Source organism: Cervus canadensis, chromosome 8, assembly GCF_019320065.1.
Source record: "Cervus canadensis isolate Bull #8, Minnesota chromosome 8, ASM1932006v1, whole genome shotgun sequence".
Lineage (NCBI taxonomy): Eukaryota > Metazoa > Chordata > Mammalia > Artiodactyla > Cervidae > Cervus > Cervus canadensis.
This window is the reverse complement of record NC_057393.1, coordinates 73,891,535-73,911,161: the sequence shown is the minus strand read 5'-3', so window position 1 is coordinate 73,911,161 and position 19,627 is coordinate 73,891,535. Positions and strand designations below refer to the sequence as shown.

The window sequence follows — 19,627 nt, the reverse complement described above, 5'->3', positions numbered from 1 at the left end:
AATGTATATGTGAAGATGGATTTCAGAGCACAAGGACAGGGATATATGCCTTTTAAAACACAAGGCATAGAGAGGAAAAATTTCAAGACAATAATACACACGGAAAATTAAATGAGTATATCCCTAGTGGAATGGATCCTAAAGATAAAAAGAACTGCAACAAAAAATTTAGACTGCTTTCAGTAATTATACTGTTGGTAATGTCAGTACTTTGAAGGTGGTAAGCCACACAATGTACAACAAAGCAAATGAATAAACATGTGACATTCTAATTCTATCATTTCTAATGTAGTTGAGAACTTGCAACTTTTTAGAATATAACTAATGTAAATACTTAGAATTAATTACATAGACACTTTTAAATTTATTTATGTACAGACACACATAAAGAGAAACATTTGGTGATGAATACTAATACATGGGATTATACATAAGGAGCAGTAACACAAACGATACTGGCCATGAATTAGTAACTGTTACACCTGGAAGACAGGTACATGGGAATCCACCTTACTATTCTACTTTTGTGTTCTAAACAAAAATCTTCTCAAGGTTTCTACTCCAATTTTAATCAGAACAAAAAATAAAGTCTTTATAAAAGCACCCCCAAAGCCCCACTTAAATCTACTTTTATTATCTTTCTTACTTCATCCTCTGGTAGTGGTGGTTTACTCACTAAGTGGTGTCTGACTCTTGCAACCCCGTGGACTGCAGCCCACCAGGCTCCTCTGTCCATGGGATTTTCCAGGCAAGAATACTGGAGTGGGTTGCCATTTCCTTCTTCAGGGGATCTTCTGGACTCAGGAATAGAACCCTGGTCTCCTCCACTGCAGGCAAATTCCTGCATTGCAGATGGATTCTTTACTGACTGAGCAAGAGGGAAGATCACATTCTCTACTAACCTCCAGATAGTTCTTTCTTGACGTTCTTGGAATGCTTTCATTTTAGGGCCTTTTTATTTTTGCTGTTCCAGCTAACACTTCTTACCAGGTTTTATATTTCTCCATAGCATTTATGTCTTCTAATATACTCAAATAGTTACTTTGTTTGCTGTCTGTCTGCTGACTAGGTTAAGCTCCCTGAAGGAAGGGAAATTATTTTTAGTTTTTGTTCACGGCTATACCTTAGAAAAGAAAGTAGAAAATGAGGTCGCTCAGTTGTATCAGACTCTTTGTGGCCCCATGGACTGTAGCCCACCAGGCTCCTCCGTCCATGAATTTTCCAGGCAAGAGTACTGGAGTGGGTTGCCATTTCCTTTTCCGGATATACCTTAAGTACCTGGAAATGTGCCTACGACATAGCAGATGCCCCCAAAGTATTTGTAAACTTGAATTAGTCATGGAACAAAGGGACACATCTCTTGAGATAAGAGAAAAGGAGGTAAGCAAAGGTACATAAATAGGTATAAGGACAGGAAGTTAAGGGGGTTCCTGCTTATAACCTCAAATTCCCCTGTGCCGCAGGAGCACGGTCATCTTCTAAGGGAAAAAGGAAGAAGTTGAGTAGAGTAGGGACACCTTGGAATAACTGCATTAGGAAACGAAGCTCAAAGGGGGCACAGAAAAGGCTGCCAATTGGTACCAGAAGCTCAGCTGAGGCTGGAGACAACACAATGACACCAGAATACATTGGTATAATTTTCTCCTTTCATGTTAAACATTCATGGAAAGGCTTTCGAGCAGAAATTTCTGCACTGATATAAATGTTATATACCTGCACTGTCCTCCATGTGGCGATCTGAACACTTGAAATGTGGCTAGCATGACAGAGGAAATGAGTATTAAATTTACTTTTGCTTGACATTTCCCTAGCAGTCCAGTGGTTAAGACTTCATGCTCCCAATGCTGAGGCCATGGGTGCGATCCCTGGTCAGGGAACTAAGAGTCCACATGGAGCAGCCAATAAATAAATAAATTAAAATTTTAAAAATAAATAAATTTACATTTGCTTCATTTAATTTAAATAGCCACATGTGACCAGTGGCTACCAATAATGGACAGCACATTTTCATTGGAATAAAAGTGGAGAAAATAAAACTACTACTCCAAAATAAGAAATTTTTAAAAGGTAGACATGACAGAAAGACAAAGGCATAAGGCAGCTACGGTGGTTAAGTATGACTGAAATAATATATCACATGAGAGAGATTTTGGCTGGAAATAAAGAGAAAACCTGGAGAATGTAGGAAATTCACCAATTAGGTTGACCACTGCCAATTATGTGACCACTGGAAAGGTTGTAAGGTGTGTGAATGACATCTATTTTGTGCTCAGGGTTTAAAAAATAATTACTTTGAATGGGCTTCTTGAAGGTAAATGTTATGCATCATGAACCAGATTTACCCAACCAGACCTATTTATTTTCTGAACTACCATATTTACTTTGTCACAAAAATTTTTATAGGGTACAAACTTTTTTCTTATATGTATCTTACAGACAATAACAATACTATGATGAAACAGGTACTATACAGCTAATTCTAAAGATGAAAAATGAAAGACTGTTAAGTGGTTACACACTTTGCCTAATATTTCAGACATTAAACAGCAGAGTTGGGATCTCAGTCAAAGTTGGCCTTGTTCTACCACCACATTCTGATATTTTAATAGATGGAAACTTTTGTTTCCATAGGAAGAGCCAAAATTCCCTAAAATTTATAAATTTTATATACGTGTACTTAGATGTATTACTCAATTCAGTTCAGTCACTCTTTGCGACTTGTTGCTATCCCATTGATTGCAGCATGCCAAGCTTCCCTGTCTATCACCAACTCCAGAGTTTAAGCAAACTCATGTCCATTGAGTCGGTGACACCATCAACCATCTATCCTCTGCCGTCCCCTTCTCCTCCCGCCTTCAATCTTTCCCAGCATCAGGGTCTTTTCAAATAAGTCAGTTCTTCACACCAGGTGGTCAAAGTATTGGAGCATCAGCTTCACCATCAGTCCCTCCAATGAATATTCAGGACTGATTTTCTTTAGGATGCACTGGTTGCATCTCCTTGCAGTCCAAGAGACTCTCAAGAGTTTTCTCCAACACCACAGTTCAAAAGCATCAATTCTTCAGCGCTCAGCTTTCTTTACAGTTCAGCTCTCACATACATACATGACCACTGGAAAAACCGGAGCCTTGACTAGACAGACCTTTGTTGGCAAGTAACGTGTCTGCTTTTTAATATGCTGTCTAGGTTGGTCATAGCTTTTCTTCCAGGAGTAAGTGTCTTTTAATTTCATGGCTGCAGTCACCATCTGCAGTGATTTTGGAGCCCCAAAAAATAAAGTCTGCCACTGTTTCCACTGTTGCCCCAGCTATTTGCCATGAAGTGACGGGACCGGATGCCATGATCTGATGTTTTCTGAATGTTGAGCTTTAAGCCAACTTTTTCACTCTCCTCTTTCACGTTCATCAAGAGGCTCTTTAGTTCTTCTTTGCTTTCTGCCGTAAGGGTGGTGTCATCTGCATATCTGAGGTTATTGATATTTCTCCCAGCAATCTTGATTCCAGCTTGTGCTTCTTCCAGCCCAGCGTTTCTCATGATGTACTCTGCATATAAGTTAAATAAGCAGGTGACAATATACAGCCTTGCCGCACTCCTTTTCCTATTTGGAACCAGTCTGCTGTTCCATGGTCAGTTCTAACTGTTGCTTCCTGAAATGCATCCACGTTTCTCAGGAGGGAGGTCAGGTGGTCTGGTATTTCCATCTCGTTAAGTATTTTTCCACAGTTTGTGGTGATCCACACAGTCAAAGGCTTTTGCGTAGTCAATAAAGCAGAAGTAGATGTTTTTCTGGAAGTCTCTTGCTTTTTCGATGATCCAGAGGATGTTGGCAATTTGATCTCTGCCTTTTCTAAAACCAGCTTGGACATCTGGAAGTTCACGTTTCACGTACTGTTGAAGCCTGGCTAGGAGAATTTTGAGAATTACTTTGCTAGCGTGTGAGATGAGTGCAATTGTGCCGTAGTTTGAGCATTCTTTGGCATTGCCTTTCTTTGGGATTGCAATGAAAACTGACCTTTTTCAGTCCTGTGGCCACTGCTGAGTTTTCCAAATTTGCTGGCATATTGAGTGCAGACTTCCACAGCATCATCTTTGAGGATTTGAAATAGCTCAATTGCAATTCCATCACCTCCACTAGCTTTGTTCGTAGGGCTGCTTTCTAAGGCCCACTTGACTTCACATTCCAGGATGTCTGGCTCTAGCTAAGTGATCACACCATCGTGACTATCTGGGTCATAAAGATCTTTTTTGTACAGTTCTTCTTTGTATTCTTGCCACCTCTTCTTAATATCTTCTGCTTCTGTTAGGTCCATACCATTTCTGTACCTTGTTGAGCCCATCTTTGCACGAAATGTACCCTTGGTATTTCTAATTTTCTTGAAGAGATCTCGTCTTTCCCATTCTATTGTTTTCCTCTATTTGTTTGCACTGATCACTTAGGAAGGCTTTCTTATCTCTCCTTGATATTCTTTGGAACTCTGCATTCAAATGGATGGATCTTTCTTTTTCTCCTTTGCTTTTCTTATTTTCCCAGCTATCTGTATATATTACCGGATATATGTTTGTATATATTACTAGATATATTATTAGATATCCTAAAATAGAACCTCAATAAATTTAGTAATTTATTCTTTAAACTGTTTTGTGCTGATTTTTACTCTTCTTTATATATATTTTCACTTGATTAACCTGTCAATTATTTTGATTTTTAATAATATTTGCACTACATCAGACACTCTTAAATCCTCAAAGAGTTTGGAGCAAAAGGTAGAGCTACCAAGTTGTGTCATCATTCAAACTGAACTCATAAAAAATTTAAGTACAAATGTGTATTTATATCTATCATGGAACAAGACAGAATGGAGAAGAGATACCTTGGACTGATCAAGACAAATAAAAACTAAGCAGTAGTTCAGCCTGCTCCTTTACCGTGGTGGTAGGGGATCATCATTAAGCAATGAACTACATACCATAGTCAGAGAAGAGCTTCACAATCCTTTGCAATTTTAAAAACATGCCAGTCAGACGCTTCCAATTGGTAAGTGTGCCTAACTGATCTATATGTACTGTATCATATGTAGATCATGATAATATATGATCTATATATCTATATGTATATGATATATAATGTATCTAACTTGTAAGAAAATTTCTCAACAATGGGTTTTGTTAAGCATTGGAAGGAATTGTTATTATACAATGGAACTTAATTCCTTGAAAAGAGTGAATGTGGAAGGAACAACATTAAGCCTCATCCTGAAATATTTCAGGTATTGCATTCTGGAATGCCTATAACATCTTAATGGCCTTCAAGCTTGAAGATTCTACATGAGGAAGTCGTATATATCCAGGCCTTACTTATACACAGAATTTAACATTTCTGAAAATGTCTACTTTATACATGGCAGAGGGGAGACAGGTTATAAATGGAAAACAATAACATGTTATTTCTATGTAGAATACCCGACTTCCAGCAAAGAACTTCTAGAGAATCATTGGAAATATGCATTATTTTACATACTGACAAATCTGTGATTATATAGGTATCCTGATTTAAGTACAAATGTGATAGAAAGATATTAACCATTTATAATTAATAACACTTATGAAATTATTAGGAGAGATCTAGAGATCTTAAGAGAATGTGAGAGTGATGTAAGAATTTGGTCTGGCATGAGACTGAATTGGTATGGGATTTGAATATCCAGGGCAAAATGGCACAGTATTGAAACTCAAGAGGAAGCAAACATTGAGAAAGAAATGATACTTTCTTATTATTAGGGTGCTTAGAGAATATGGCAGGCCAATGTTTGCCAAGCATTTCTAAGTGCCTTGACAAGATTACTTTGAAGGCCTCTACTTTTCTAGTTGTCTTAATTTACACTGCAATAGCTCTAAATGAAGTGGGGAAGAGCACTGGAAATGTGTAGGGATAGTCTTTTTTCTATTAACATAGTAACCAGAAAGACATTTAACTGTTGAAAAGCCAGGGATACCTACCATCCTAAAATTCACTGTAAAACAAAGAACCAAGTATCAATAGTACCGGTGACTATTAATTATACATACCAACTTGGGTAGACTATGTCTAGATGTTGCTATGAAGGTATTTTTCAATCAGAAGACTGAGTAAAGCAGACTAAACCCCATAATATGCAATGGGTTCTTTCTATTAGTCGAAGGCCTTAAGAATAAAGAATGAGGTCCTCCAAAGAGGAGAAAGCCTGTGCCTTCAAACTGCCTTTAGAATCAGCACCATCTCCTGCTAGAATTTCCACTGTTGGCATGTCCTGTGTATTTCAGAGTTCCCACTCCAACAAGAAGGTGAGTCAATTTCCTTAAAATTTCTTCTACTCCTTTTCTCTCTATACACACTTGTATACACCCCCACACCCTATGGTATTGTTTCCCTGGAGAATCCTAAAAACATACCCCTGTACAGTCAAAGCTATGGTTTTTCCAGTAGCCATGTATTGATGTGAGAGCTGGACCATAAGAAGGCTGAGCACCAAAGAGCTGATGCTTTCAAACTGTGGTGTTGGAGAAGACTCTTGAGAGTCCCTGAACTGCAAGGAGATCTAACCAGTCCATCTTAAAGGAAATCAACCCTGAATATTCATTGGAAGGACTGATGCTGAAGCTGAAGGTACAAATACCTTAGACACCTGATGCAAAGAGCTAACTCATTGGAAAAGACCCTAATGCTGGGAAAGATTGAGGGCAGGAAGAGAAGGTGGCGCCAGAAGATGAGATGGCTGATGATGTCAACTCAACGGACATGAGTTTGAGCAAACTCTGGGAGATAGTGAAGGAAGGAAAGCCTGGCGTGCTGCAGTCCATGGGGTCGCAAAGAGTCAGACATGATTTACTGACTGAACAACAGTAACAACAACTATGAAACACTATTAGCTTTCCTTATCTCTTTCCCATCTTCTAAATCCCTGCTGTCTGAGAAAAAGTAAAACCACAAAAAAGAGAAACAGGCAAATAACTGATATTGCTACATCAGGTGATTCTACAGTACAGAACACTATAAATATACCTCTACTTTAGAACTTATAGCACATTTCTGTAATTATATTTAAGTCTCTCCTCCTGGCCTGAAAGAGAACCAAGTATTTTATCTGTCTTTAAATCTCAGTAGCTAGCAAAGAAACTGGCACAAAGCAATAAATCAGTGACTGATTGTTACAATTCAACAATCACTGGATCTTTTCCCCTTGCATCTTAAAAACATCGCTTCTCTAAAAGGCATGTCTATGCCTAATAATTTAATGACAGGAATCATACTCCTAACAGAAAATGTCAATAGTTACAATACAAAACAGTATACTTTAAAATAATTTATCTTTAGGGTTAACAATCATTTGGACAAATTACGCAGTTGCAGAAAAGTAGGGGAAAAGATTGTCTCAAGTAATCAATACAGACATATATAACAAAGCGACAGAATAGAGCCCAGAAATAAATTTTAGAATAAATGGTCAACAGATTTCCAATAAGGGTGACCAGACTATTCAATGGGAAAAGGACAAATTAACCTTGGAAATTTGGGTATCCACAAGAACTAATTTGGATTTTTCCCTTATAAATTTATTTAATTCCCTCTAAAAATTTATTTAAAAATGAATCGATGACTTATATGTAAGAGCTAAAACTACAAAACTCTTAAAGGCCATTTTTCATGATGCTGGCGTTGGTAACAATTTCTCAAATACGATACTGAAAGCATAGGCAATGAATAGCTATTATTTAGAAAATGAAAAATAACAAGTGTTCTCACAGAGAAATTGGATCCCTGTTGGTGAGAATGTAAAATACTGCAGAGCCTGTGGAAAACTTTTGAACTGTGGTGTTGTAGAAGAGTCCTGAGAGTCCCTTGGACTGCAAGGAGATCCAACCAGTCCATCCTAAAGGAGATCAGTCCTGAGGGTTCATTGGAAGGGCTGATGTTGAAGCTGAAACTCCAATACTTTGGCCACCTGATGCGAAGAGCTAACTCATTTGAAAAGACCCTAATGCTGGGAAAGACTGAGGGCAGGAGGAGAAGAGGACGACAGGGGATGAGATGGTTGGATGGCATCACCGACTCAATGAACATGAGTTTGGGTAAACTCCGGGAGTTGGTGACGGACAGGGAGGCCTGGCGTGCTGCGGTCCATGGGGTCGTAAAGAGTTGGACTCGACTGAGCGACTGAACTGAACTGTGGAAAACAGCTGGGCTGTTTCTCAAAAAGTAAAACATAAACTTTTATATGCTCTAGTAATCCCATTCTTAGGTATATACCCACAAGAAGTGAAAGGTGGAACTCAAACAAATATCTGTACACCAATGTTCACAGCAGCATTACTCATAACAGTAAAAAGGTAGAAACAACCCACAAGCCCATCAGCATACAAATGGATAGCCAAAACGCGGTGAATACATGCTATGGAATATTATTCATCCATAAAAAGCAATGAAATGCTGACACATGATACACAGGTGAATTCTGAAGACATTACATTAAATGAAATAAGCCAGTCACAAAAAGGACAAACTGTATGAATACACTTATATGAGATAGCTAGGAGAGGCAAAAATAATTAATTAATTAATTAAATAATAATAATAATAATAATATAGACCAGGAAAAGAGAACCAAGAGGTAACCAGGGGCTGGGAAGAGCAGGCTACTGGGAAATAGGGAGTTATTGTTTAATGAATGAAGAGTTTCTATTTAGGATGATGATCCAGTTCAGAATGTCCATAGTGGTGATGGTTGTATAATACTGCAAATATATTCAATTCCACTGAACTGCACACTTAAATGTTTAAAATGCTAAGTTTTACTGTTACCTTTTTTAAAACAAATGCCTGTTATCCGTCTACTCCAAAAGGACAACGAGGTTGTAGCCAATCAGGTGGCTGACCCAACTAAAAAATGGTTAAAAAATTTCTGTCTAGTCAACCATTCCACCTTCATGGGAAAGGTATGATTAGAGCTAATGCAAGTGGACTATCCAACAGACATTATGCTTATTCACTATATTTCAAGCATTTAATCAGACCTGTTGTCTTAGTGACTTTGCTAATTTAAATTCATCCTGAGACAACTTAGGGAGTCACCTAATCTAAGAATAGGGGTATCCTCTCTTTTTTCTCCCACAACCAGGGTAGATTCCTTATACCTCTCTGGTGTCTGCTACTTTTTCTGTATTTTGCCTATATTTACATTTGTATTTTTCTATGCACTTCCACCATTAGATTATAAGATGTACGAAGGCAGTGTATTTGTATTCTTGAATACAACACAGAAGGTCCTCAAACATATAAATAAAAAGCCCCCAATCATTATTTATTGACTAAGGGCTAGTATTGTTTTGCCTTGAGTCTGAAGCCTAGAAAGACTTGTATTTTTAGAGATAATTCTTTTAACAAAAGGCTAAAAGGGCTTTGTTTTAAAGTATTGCTTTTTAATTTTAACTCTGAACAAATCTTTGAGCAAAACAGAGAAAACTAGGCAGCTGAGAAAACGGAGAGGGCAAAACATCTTAATCTGTTTGGATTCTTGCCTAGGGAACAAGGGAACCTGAAAACAACGCACAGATTTGGGGTACAGCTTGATGCCAGTATTTGAAAAGTCTAAGGAGATTGTGCAGGCAATACAATTAAGGAAAATTTTAATCTTATATATATATGGGAAAGATGGCCATCCTAAGAAAAATAGCAAAGTGCCAAACAAAAGAATGATGCACAAATAAGAGATGTTTCCCATGTGATGGCTCACGAAGGCAGGGTGGCACAGTAGAAATAACATCTTGGAATCGGAAGTTTTTGGTTCAAGTTCTGTTTAGGCTACCACTAGCTATGTGAACCTAGATGCCAAATCACAACTTCCCTAAACCTCAGTTTCTTCGCCTATAAAAACTGCTATCCTATATTCTCTCCCTTCCTCATCTTTCTTCCTTTTTCTCTCTTCAGCAGTTTATTCTCCTACACTTCTACCCTCAATTTTACCAAGAAATACAAATATTAGATTTTAAAAGTCCTGCAAAGGAGGGGGTGTGGGAGAATCGACACTCACACACAAATGTCAAGTGGAAACTAGTATTATGAGAAGCAAAACCTATGATTTAGCAGAAGAAACCTGTCTGCAGAAAGAAGACTGAGGCATGGGGGAAGAAGGAATATGTGACTTGAGTTTCTGACCTTCTAGTTCCTAATTCCATTCCAAATAAGGTTCAGCTGTACTTTTCTGCAATGGATATCCAAGACATTTTCTATTGTATCTTTTTAATAGCCCCATCCCTTTAAAAATAAAACTCGTTTATATGGTTTTCCGTTTCTGCTGCCTGTTCACTGTAAGTTAATAGGTACGTTTCAAAGAGTTATGTGGATTAAATTAATATATGTACCCTGAAAGCATTATATATAATAAAATAATACAATCTGTTTTCCTCATAAGGTAAACATAAGAATTAAATAAAACAATGCACATGTAAATATTTTGGAAAATGTTGAACCTTATAAATATATTAATAGCACACTGAGAAATTAAATTTTAATTGATATTTTAAATAAAGTGGCTGTGCTTTAGTAAGAATCTGGGGGTGGGCAAAAGGAATAAACAAACAGTATCTACCTATTTTGACTGGCAGAAATCCTTCTCAATGATAACTAACTGATTGATGGCTTAGAATCTTTGGAATCTGATGTCTACAAGCATAATTTCACATACTTTAAATTCATAACAGCAGTCACAAAAAATTAAAAAGAGACTGGCAGATTTTTCAGCATATGATCATAGCAGATTTGGGACCAGGAGAGAACTTTTGCAGACCGTGACTTATAAATGTTTTTAATCTGAATATTGCAGAACAGCTCATACGCGGGCCAAATTTCAGTCAAAATAACATGTTCCTGAACTTCATGAATACATTTTCAACACACCAAGTTTTGCAACTAATTTTTAAAAATGAAGAACTCCCTTTTAATAGCAGCAGACAATACATATTGGCATACCTGATTCATGGGACCTAATGTTTCACAATTATGGCAATATAAAATCAGGCAAGTGGGAGATAAAAGCAGCACTTATACAGAATGAAGAGCAAAATTACTGAATATTAAAACATGATGTACCAATTTAAAAATTTTAAAAACCTTGCTTAAAAAGGAAGTACAATGATTCTGTTTTAGCTTCTGGTTCTGCTTTTGTTACTGTCCATTCTACTTTCTAGGCTTCAGCTTGGCTCTCCTATTGCAAGCTGTCACTTTTGACTAGAAATGGAATAAAGCCAAGTAGCACACAATAGCAGCTTCCTGCTCTGGTCTCATCTCCCAGACCACCCCCAGGCCAACGCCTGCCCACAGACGCTGCTTCTACCAAGCCGTATCACACCCGCAGTCGGTTCAGAGCTGTGACCCTGTACTGTTTACAGTCTCGGCACTCTGTATATCCTACAATCTCAGCTCTCATTTTACTGACATTGTGGCAACAAGGCACTTCTCAATCTCAACCAAATGATAATGTGAAGGCAAAGTAAAATGGACAAGGGAAATGCACACACAAACTTATGGACTAACGGAGAACGTGCTCAACTCTGTCAAAATATAATTCAGAAACTGATATAGAAAAATAAAGACTAGAAAGCTCTCAGAATAAGTGCAACTATAACCCAAACAATCCTGTTGTTTCAATTTTGTATAATTTTGATTTGCATCTGGTATTGCCTGGTTTACTAGTTTTCTCTCTTTTGAGATAAACCTAGATTTAGGTTGAATGCTTCTTATCCCTGAGACTAAAATCCATTAGCCAGAGATTAGTTTGATTAGGTCAACGTTGGTCACAAATGTTTGTTCACAGTCAAGCAAAGAAAAAGAATTAACTTTCTGAATATCACTTCATATTTTTGGAGATAAAATATCTATCAGCAGCAAGTAGAACTTACGATCATCCCTAGGGAAAAAATGTAAGGATGTGTTGTGGGGAGTAATACCACAATTTCTGCATCTTTTCTAATATCATTTTCTTAAAATAGGAGTTTATGCGGTCACTGAGGAATCTTACCTAAATACACTTTTAAAATAGAGAGAAGGAAAAAGAAACACTACTACAAAGACGTGTTCTGTTATGCAGTGACCATGGCTTGTACCTACACCAAAAGAGTTTATCTAACACCAGCTGCAGAAAGAATGGTTGAGAGTTCCAGAGAAGACAAAGAAAGCAGACTGTTACAAGAAAGAGGTGCAGATGGTGGCAGAGAAATGTCCAATGGTTGCATATGGTAAGAAGAGAAAGGAGTTTCAAATATCTACCACAAAGGTTTAAGACACCATCTACAAAAAGGGAAATTTAGGGCATGTCTAAATAGCAGCGACCTTCTATTGAGCGGTTTCTATATAGTAATAAGCTCGTGACTGTCATTCCTTTAATCTGAGGTGGACAGTACATTACAGGTGAGGAAACCAAGTATACAGCATGCTTTAGGCTTTTCCAGTGTCACGTGCTAGCAAATGGCAAAGCTAGGATTTGACACAATATCTGCATGAATTGACTTCAAAATTCATAGCTGGGCTGATCTCTAAAACAAAAAATCCAATCAATTAGCTCCTTCTGATGTAATTGTTAATACTTAATTTGACAAAATATAACATTTGGCTGTAGAAAATTTGGTTTTGTTATTCTCTTGCTTCAAAGCTTCCAATGATTCATAGGGCCTACAAGATAAAAGTCAATTAGTAACTGTACTTAGCAATCCTTTTCCTTTTTTATCTGACCCCACAATACTTATTTCTCTGGTATGATGTCTATATTTAAAACCAAACTCTCTTCTCTAGCTAGACTGATATTCTACTGACCTCTAAACCTACCTCATCATTGATCATGCAATCCTTTCTGCCAAATGTCTGCCTCACTCTCCCGAGCTTTCACTTCCCTCTCCATTCAAATAAATACTCAAGTTTCACCCTCTTCATGAGATTTCTTTATACCATTTTAATCTCCGCTGACTTCTCCTTTTTTCTGTATTCCTGAAGTCTTCACTGTGTATTTTTTTGGCTCCTTTGATTTGAATAAATCAAATCTATTTCAAGGAAATTTTTTAAAATCTAAGTTCTCATCATGGTTTATAAAAGTCTTGAAAAAAATAAGGACTATAACTTACACTTTTATTAACTTTTTCTTTTTGGCCACACTGTGTGGCATGCGGCATCTTAGTTCCCTAACCAGGGACTGAACCTGTGCCTCCTGCAGTGGAAGCAATAAAAGCTTTAATCACTGGATTGCCAAAGAAGTCCCTTTAGCAACTTCTAAAAACCATCAAGCACCAAAGCAGGATGCTGTGAATAGGGAAACCACATAATTTAAATAACTACTGAATGAATGAAGTCAGTTGGGATATTTCTAAGGCTAGACATTAAAATTTTTTAAGGGTAAGTCAAAGGGAAGTAGAGTCTGAGCATAAAACTGCCATTTAAAGACTCCTTTCTGGGAAAAACAACACAAAAAACATCAAGTGAGCTACCAGTAAGTAGGACACAAGAGCTCCAGGCCCCCTCTCTCCTGCTCTGGGCCTCTTTCTGCCCATCTCAACTCCAGGGCAGAGGCCCTCATTCTTGAAGGTGGGGATGTGAGTGCCCGCCACTCCCTTATCCTAATAGGTGTTTCTTATGAATATCTCTTTCTCAAAATAAAAAGTTCAGTTATCACTAAAAAAATAGTAACAAAACTCCCACTAATTTCTATGATAAAAATAAAACAATAGTTTGCTAGGCAGTTTCTGAAAGTCTGTTTTTTTTTCTTTTAGTAAAATTATGAGGGAGCAGTAATTTGACACCAGAAAGAACAAATCTGAGAGGAATTCTGGGACTAGGAATAAATCCTGTACTAGGTCAAATTCTCATTTCCTCTATAGGAATGTTAGTTTAAAAATGCTCTGAAGTAATATATTTATACTACAAATTGAAATGAGAGTAAAGGAAAGTGTGAAAAAGTTAAGTCTTTTCTTCACCCATCAAATCAATATTAACAATAAAGTTCTGTTTACTTCCTTTTCTAAACTATTAGCAGTATCATCACAGTACCCTGAGGAATAAATCTGCATATAAGTCAAACTACCACCACCAAGACTTCCAAACTTGTCAGTGGCTCACTTATGTCAAACACTTAACAAAATATAATATCTGGTTGGTGACACCGAGGAACTAGCTACCTGTTCACCTGGGCTGTCTGCAGGCTAAGCTTCACCGCCCTCAAACTCATCTCCATTCCAAATAGCAAAAATGTAACAAGGAAAAATACATGTGTCTGGTACACTCCACTCTTTAAACTACTGGTAACTTATCCTGGGCAATCTTTCAAGCTATTTTTAGTAAACCAGATGTGCTGAGCAACAACTAACTTAGGGATATTCTGAAACTGTGGACAATGAATTTATATAATAATGGAAAAACTGTGGTTCAAAACAGACTGCAGTGATTACAATGATAAACAGAGCTGACACAGTTCAGACACTTTCATTAACAAAATATTTGAAGACTTTGCTCAAGTCTTTAATCAGTCTTTAGTCTAAGAATGAAGGTTTGCTCCATGCATTCCCTTCAATGAGCAATTCACAGCTCAACAGTACCATATCAAATACTTTAAATAAAGTGTTCAATGCCTGTGTTTTGTGATGATAGAAAATAAAGTATTAGTAGTCTTATCTCTGAACTTTTAGCAGATTAGAATGACCAAGAATTTCAAATAGGATTATTCCTTTAGGTCTAGGATGATTCTACTTTATTCCAGGGAAAATACCTCATTACTACAAAGAATTTTAATATATAAAGATAGACATAGGGAGTAACTAAAATCAAGCACATTCTGCTTCAAATCTTGAATGGTTTTCACTAGTGCCCTTTGTATTATTATTCCTTTATTGCAGGTGTGTGCATGGCCAGAAGCCAAAATCCAGGACAAGATGATTTCAAAATCATGCTAAAAGTTCAATGTTCATATTTCATTATCAAACTGTTTTTTACATTTGTTTGATCAAAACTTCAAATTTTAGTGGCAAGTTTTAAAAACTTCTCTACTCATCCTCCAAAGGCAATCATACATAGAAATCATGGTAATTAAAAAAAAACCACCCAAAACTATAAAAACAAGTATTTTTTCCCTCCTCCTTCCCAGCCAGCTGAAAGACACAGTAGGTTCTGAAGAGTTTCCTCCTACTTCCTCTCTTTTTCCCTTCCCCCTTTACTTCAAAGAAAGTTAACTGCAGCAAGCCTGATCAGGAAGTCTGAAAGGAGGAAGCAGAAACTCATTTGTGTGCAAAAGGAAGGAAAAAACAGAATTAACAATACCATGGTACACTGCTTCAACAATGTATTAACATGCCTTCATTATAATGTCTATAAGACGTTGATTTGATTTCTCTCCTCATTCAGTGTTCTTTCCAAAATATTGAAAACTATGATCAATGATGGTTGCATCCTGATTAACCAACCACAAGTCACTTAAAAAAATGACCAAATCAACTAAGTTAATACATGCCATCTGATACTCAATATACTGAAATTATTCAGAGAGATAAATGTAGGATTCAAACTAATAACCTAAAAGTGAGTCATCTCAAGAGATCTGTATTAATTCTGAGTCACCAGTTTTCTAATCATTATCTTACAATATATATTATTGTGATATATTAAATAGGGCTGTACAACTAAAAGCTAACTTACAGGAGCATTCTGCTATAGAATAAAATGCTGAGATGAGAACTCAAGGAAAAAGACGGTGAATGGGAATTCCCACTATAAAACCATATAAACAGACACAGTTTAGCATCATTTGGAATTTTTCAAACAAAACTTAAGCATACTCATCACCTAGTACAGAAAAGCCATTTCCAAAGACTTTTTTTTACCTACCTAGATTCAAAAGAAACTGCCTCTTGAGATTTAAATAAGTGAGAAAAAACAGGGAGACCATTTTTAAAACTTAATTTTCCCCTAACTCCCTTTGACTTATATAAGGTTACTCTAAGGTTAAGATATGTCAAAGCACTATTTACAAAATCTATGCCGGGAACAGCTGCCATGTTTAACATGCCAAGGAATTTAATGTACTGTTTGGACAACTGGTTAGAGAAAAGCATTCTGGGATAAAGCCACTCTAATTACACGAACTCTAAAAGTCTTTCCTTATGTGGACTATACCTATATTTTATAAACTCATTTAAATAAATAACTTTGAAAACCTAGACTGAGCCATCTTCAGTCTCTGGAGTAAATTTTCATTCAAAATATTACAGTAGGTGCCTATAATTTACATATTGGAGTATGTATTTTTCTATTTTAAACCTGTTTTAAAAACATGAAATACAGAAATTAAAATGCTACAGTAAGCTTTATTGTGTATCATTTATTCCTTCAAAAACACTTAAACACTAAAACTAAGGTATGCTGGATCGTAAATCAAGTGCTCTTAGTGTAATTCCTTAAAACTAAAATTCACATTATTTATGAAACACAAATGGTTAAAATGTGAAGGGAATAACATCGCCTTTGGAAGACAGTATATCCTTCTAGGCCAGAGAGCAACTTACCTCTACTAGCAAGGGGAATATACGTAGCTAACAAAGATAATCATACAAATCACCAAATCAAATAAGATATTACACAGGGTTTTTTGTACACATTTTAAAACTGTTTTAGATTCTGACAATTTTATTATTTAAAAATTATTAGAAAATTATTATTTAGAAATAATAAAATTGTCAGAATCTAAAACAGTTTTAAAATGTGTACGAAAAACCCTGTGTAATATGTTAGTGCATTCTTTTAATCATTACAATTTTAATAAACATGTTGTAGAGTTTTAGGCCACCTGGCAAGAGTTTATTTTTAAAAGTAATTTCTACATAATGATTTCAGTTCTCTAAATCAAACCCTAGCTGTAACTTCTATAGTGCTAATCAGAAACCACAGAATTAAAATGCTAAGTTGGAAGGTTCCTTTGATTTCACCTAGTCTAATTCCCACCAAAAGACTGTTAGAAATGAGACAAATTATAGTAAGGCTATAAGCAAGCAAAATGGCAATCACAACTAAAACCAAAACAAAATAAAAACCAAGGGAAAAGCTCTAACACCTCCAGTATTAAACTATAACTTGTTATAAATTTTTAGCTGTAAATACCAAATCAAAGAGCAAAAGCTAACAGTATAAAAATGAGGCCATTTAATGAACTATGAAAAATAATGTGTAAAGACAAAAGCACATCCATGAAGAATGAAGACTTCAAAGAGAAATAACATTTAACTAAGGGAACTATCACCTACTTTTGGTAGATCTAATAAAAGAAGAACCTAACTACTAATTCCCTAAGTATTATAACCTCACATACAACAAACCACTGCTCATTAACTCAAACTCTTGTTCTTTCCATGGAAACAATGCCTCTGTATTTTACTTCTGAAATCAGTAACTATTCTGAAATGAAACAGGAATATGGACTTTCAGCTTCATTTTAAAAAACAAGTCAAACTAGTCCAGTTATACTTTCTTTCAATGTATTTACTATGTTATCTTAAACATTTAAGGAAAAGAAACCTATAAAATACTGATATAATTCAATCTAAAATTCAAATATGAAAAGAAAACAAACTGCTGTGCATTTTAACTTTTACCTTTAAAAAATCAACTGATAAAACATATTAAGAAACATTTAGCTTACTACTTTTGATATGAGTTTCTTTACATGATTTAAATCTAAAAACCAGCTAGAAAACGTTTTTCCAATTAAGTTTTGTATTTAAATTGCAACAACTGGGAATTAAAATCTAGAAACTGAACAATTCAACTTATGACAATCTAAAGGAAAATTACCACTTAAAAAGAAAATGAACTACTATTATGCTAAACTGATATGCATGTATATAGTAAATACTAATCTCATTTAATTACATGAATTGACCCAAATCTTAACCTTTAGAGCTGGAGACAAAGATAATTTATACTAATATCTAACCAGTTATTATCTAACAATGAACATCATTTGAATGGCAGGGACTTTTATTTTGCTCACTTGTGCATGCACAGCCACAAGATGCTGCCTGGCTCATAGTAAGTTCTCTGTGTATACTGATTGGAAAAATGAATCATTTATCCTATAATCAAACTTTATCAAATGCATTAAGTTTCTTGATGTTAGCCAGAAAGCTAGACTTAAATATTCAAAAGAATATCTGAATATCAATGAAGCTTAGTGAATAGGTAATTTTTTAAAGTGACCTGAAATTTCTTACCTGGTAGGGCTGAAAGGCACTATCTTCAGTTAAAAAATCCAGTTGTTTATCTACAAGGAATTCTACTGCAGTGATTGAACTGGGTACACTTTTTTCAACCAGGGGTTTGAAAGTCTGGTAAGAGAAAAAAAAAAAATTCTAATGGTTATTTTCTGGGTTTTATCCTCAAAATGTGAAGGGGTATATAGAAACACAATGTATTAAAGTCATTATCATAATGATTTTAGGCTACCAATTAATATCAGTTTTCATAATCTAAAGTAATGCTTTTATCTGGAATATTTTCTATTATTAAAAAGAAATTGAGTTGATTTTAAGAAATGATTAAAAAAATCCCAGTCTATTAATAAATCCCAGTTGTTTAAAAGGATGTAATCAAATATACATATGTATTAAAAATTCCTAATATAAAAACAGAGAAACTGTTTCCAAAAAAGCAAACTGGGTAGGAGAGGTTATTATCCCAACTCTTCTAAAATATTGTTAAGCATTATTCTTTATAAAACAGAGTAGTTATGATTTACATGTATAGTTTATTTCCTAGCTCACTCACATCAAGGATTTTAAATGATCAGGATGCATCTGGTCTTTTAACTCCACCCCATGTACTACTTACCCCCGCCCCTGCCCCAAGCACAAATAAAAATCCAGCTGCTTCAGTTAAGAGCAGCACTGGGGGAAGGGCGCAGGAAAAGAAGAGGGAGGTAAAAGTATTACACAAAACTCCCAATCACCTTCCAGTAAACTCTCTCCAGATTTCCACTTTTATAAAAAACAAAACAAGGGGGCACGCGGTGGTGGTGGTGGGGGCATGAAGTGAGCAAATCCATAGTCATTTGAAGACAACTTTTACATAAATGAATTTATTCGTATCTTGGGTGGGAGGTGGGAGGGAGGGAGGCAAGAGAGGAAGAGGAAGGAAGGAAATAAAGGTGCTAGATGTGCACTTTTTATGACTGTCCTAATTATTCTCAAAGTAGAAGTAATTTGAATAAAGCCAAGGATATTATATCCATGATAGTGTTTTAAAACTTATAAATGAAAACAATATTTCACTGTTTTAAAAACATAGTGACTTTACTATTAAAGAATCTAAGTTTGGAAAATGAAATTAAAAAGCAACTCAGTTTCTAAAGTACTTGCATCACAAAGGGAAATCTTTCTTGCTACAAGAAACTTGTGCGACCATTTGGATGTAAACCAAAGGTTTCTGCAGACAGTAAAAATCTCCAGGAGATACAAAGCCGTTGTAATTCCCTCTTCTCTTATTTATGTCTTCAAGAAATCTAACATCTTGCTAATCACAACTAAACGCTCTGCTGAAAAACCTTTCAAGATTTTTAAATCAGAATGGCTC

The 19,627-nt window shown here is 35.9% G+C and overlaps 1 protein-coding gene across 7 annotated transcripts in view; it reads right to left on the bottom strand.

Annotated features, from left to right (window-relative positions):
* The window catches only part of JMJD1C (jumonji domain containing 1C), a 302,362-nt gene that overhangs the window by 61,734 nt on the left and 221,001 nt on the right, over positions 1-19,627 (bottom strand). For all 7 annotated transcript variants that reach the window (XM_043476846.1, XM_043476845.1, XM_043476850.1 and 4 more), the window contains one exon: positions 18,271-18,384. Coding sequence is in view for 1 of the 7 variants with exons in the window: in XM_043476845.1 (XP_043332780.1) it covers positions 18,271-18,384 (114 nt within the window). In the remaining 6 variants the exon portion in view is untranslated. The remainder of the gene's footprint in view (positions 1-18,270; positions 18,385-19,627) is intronic.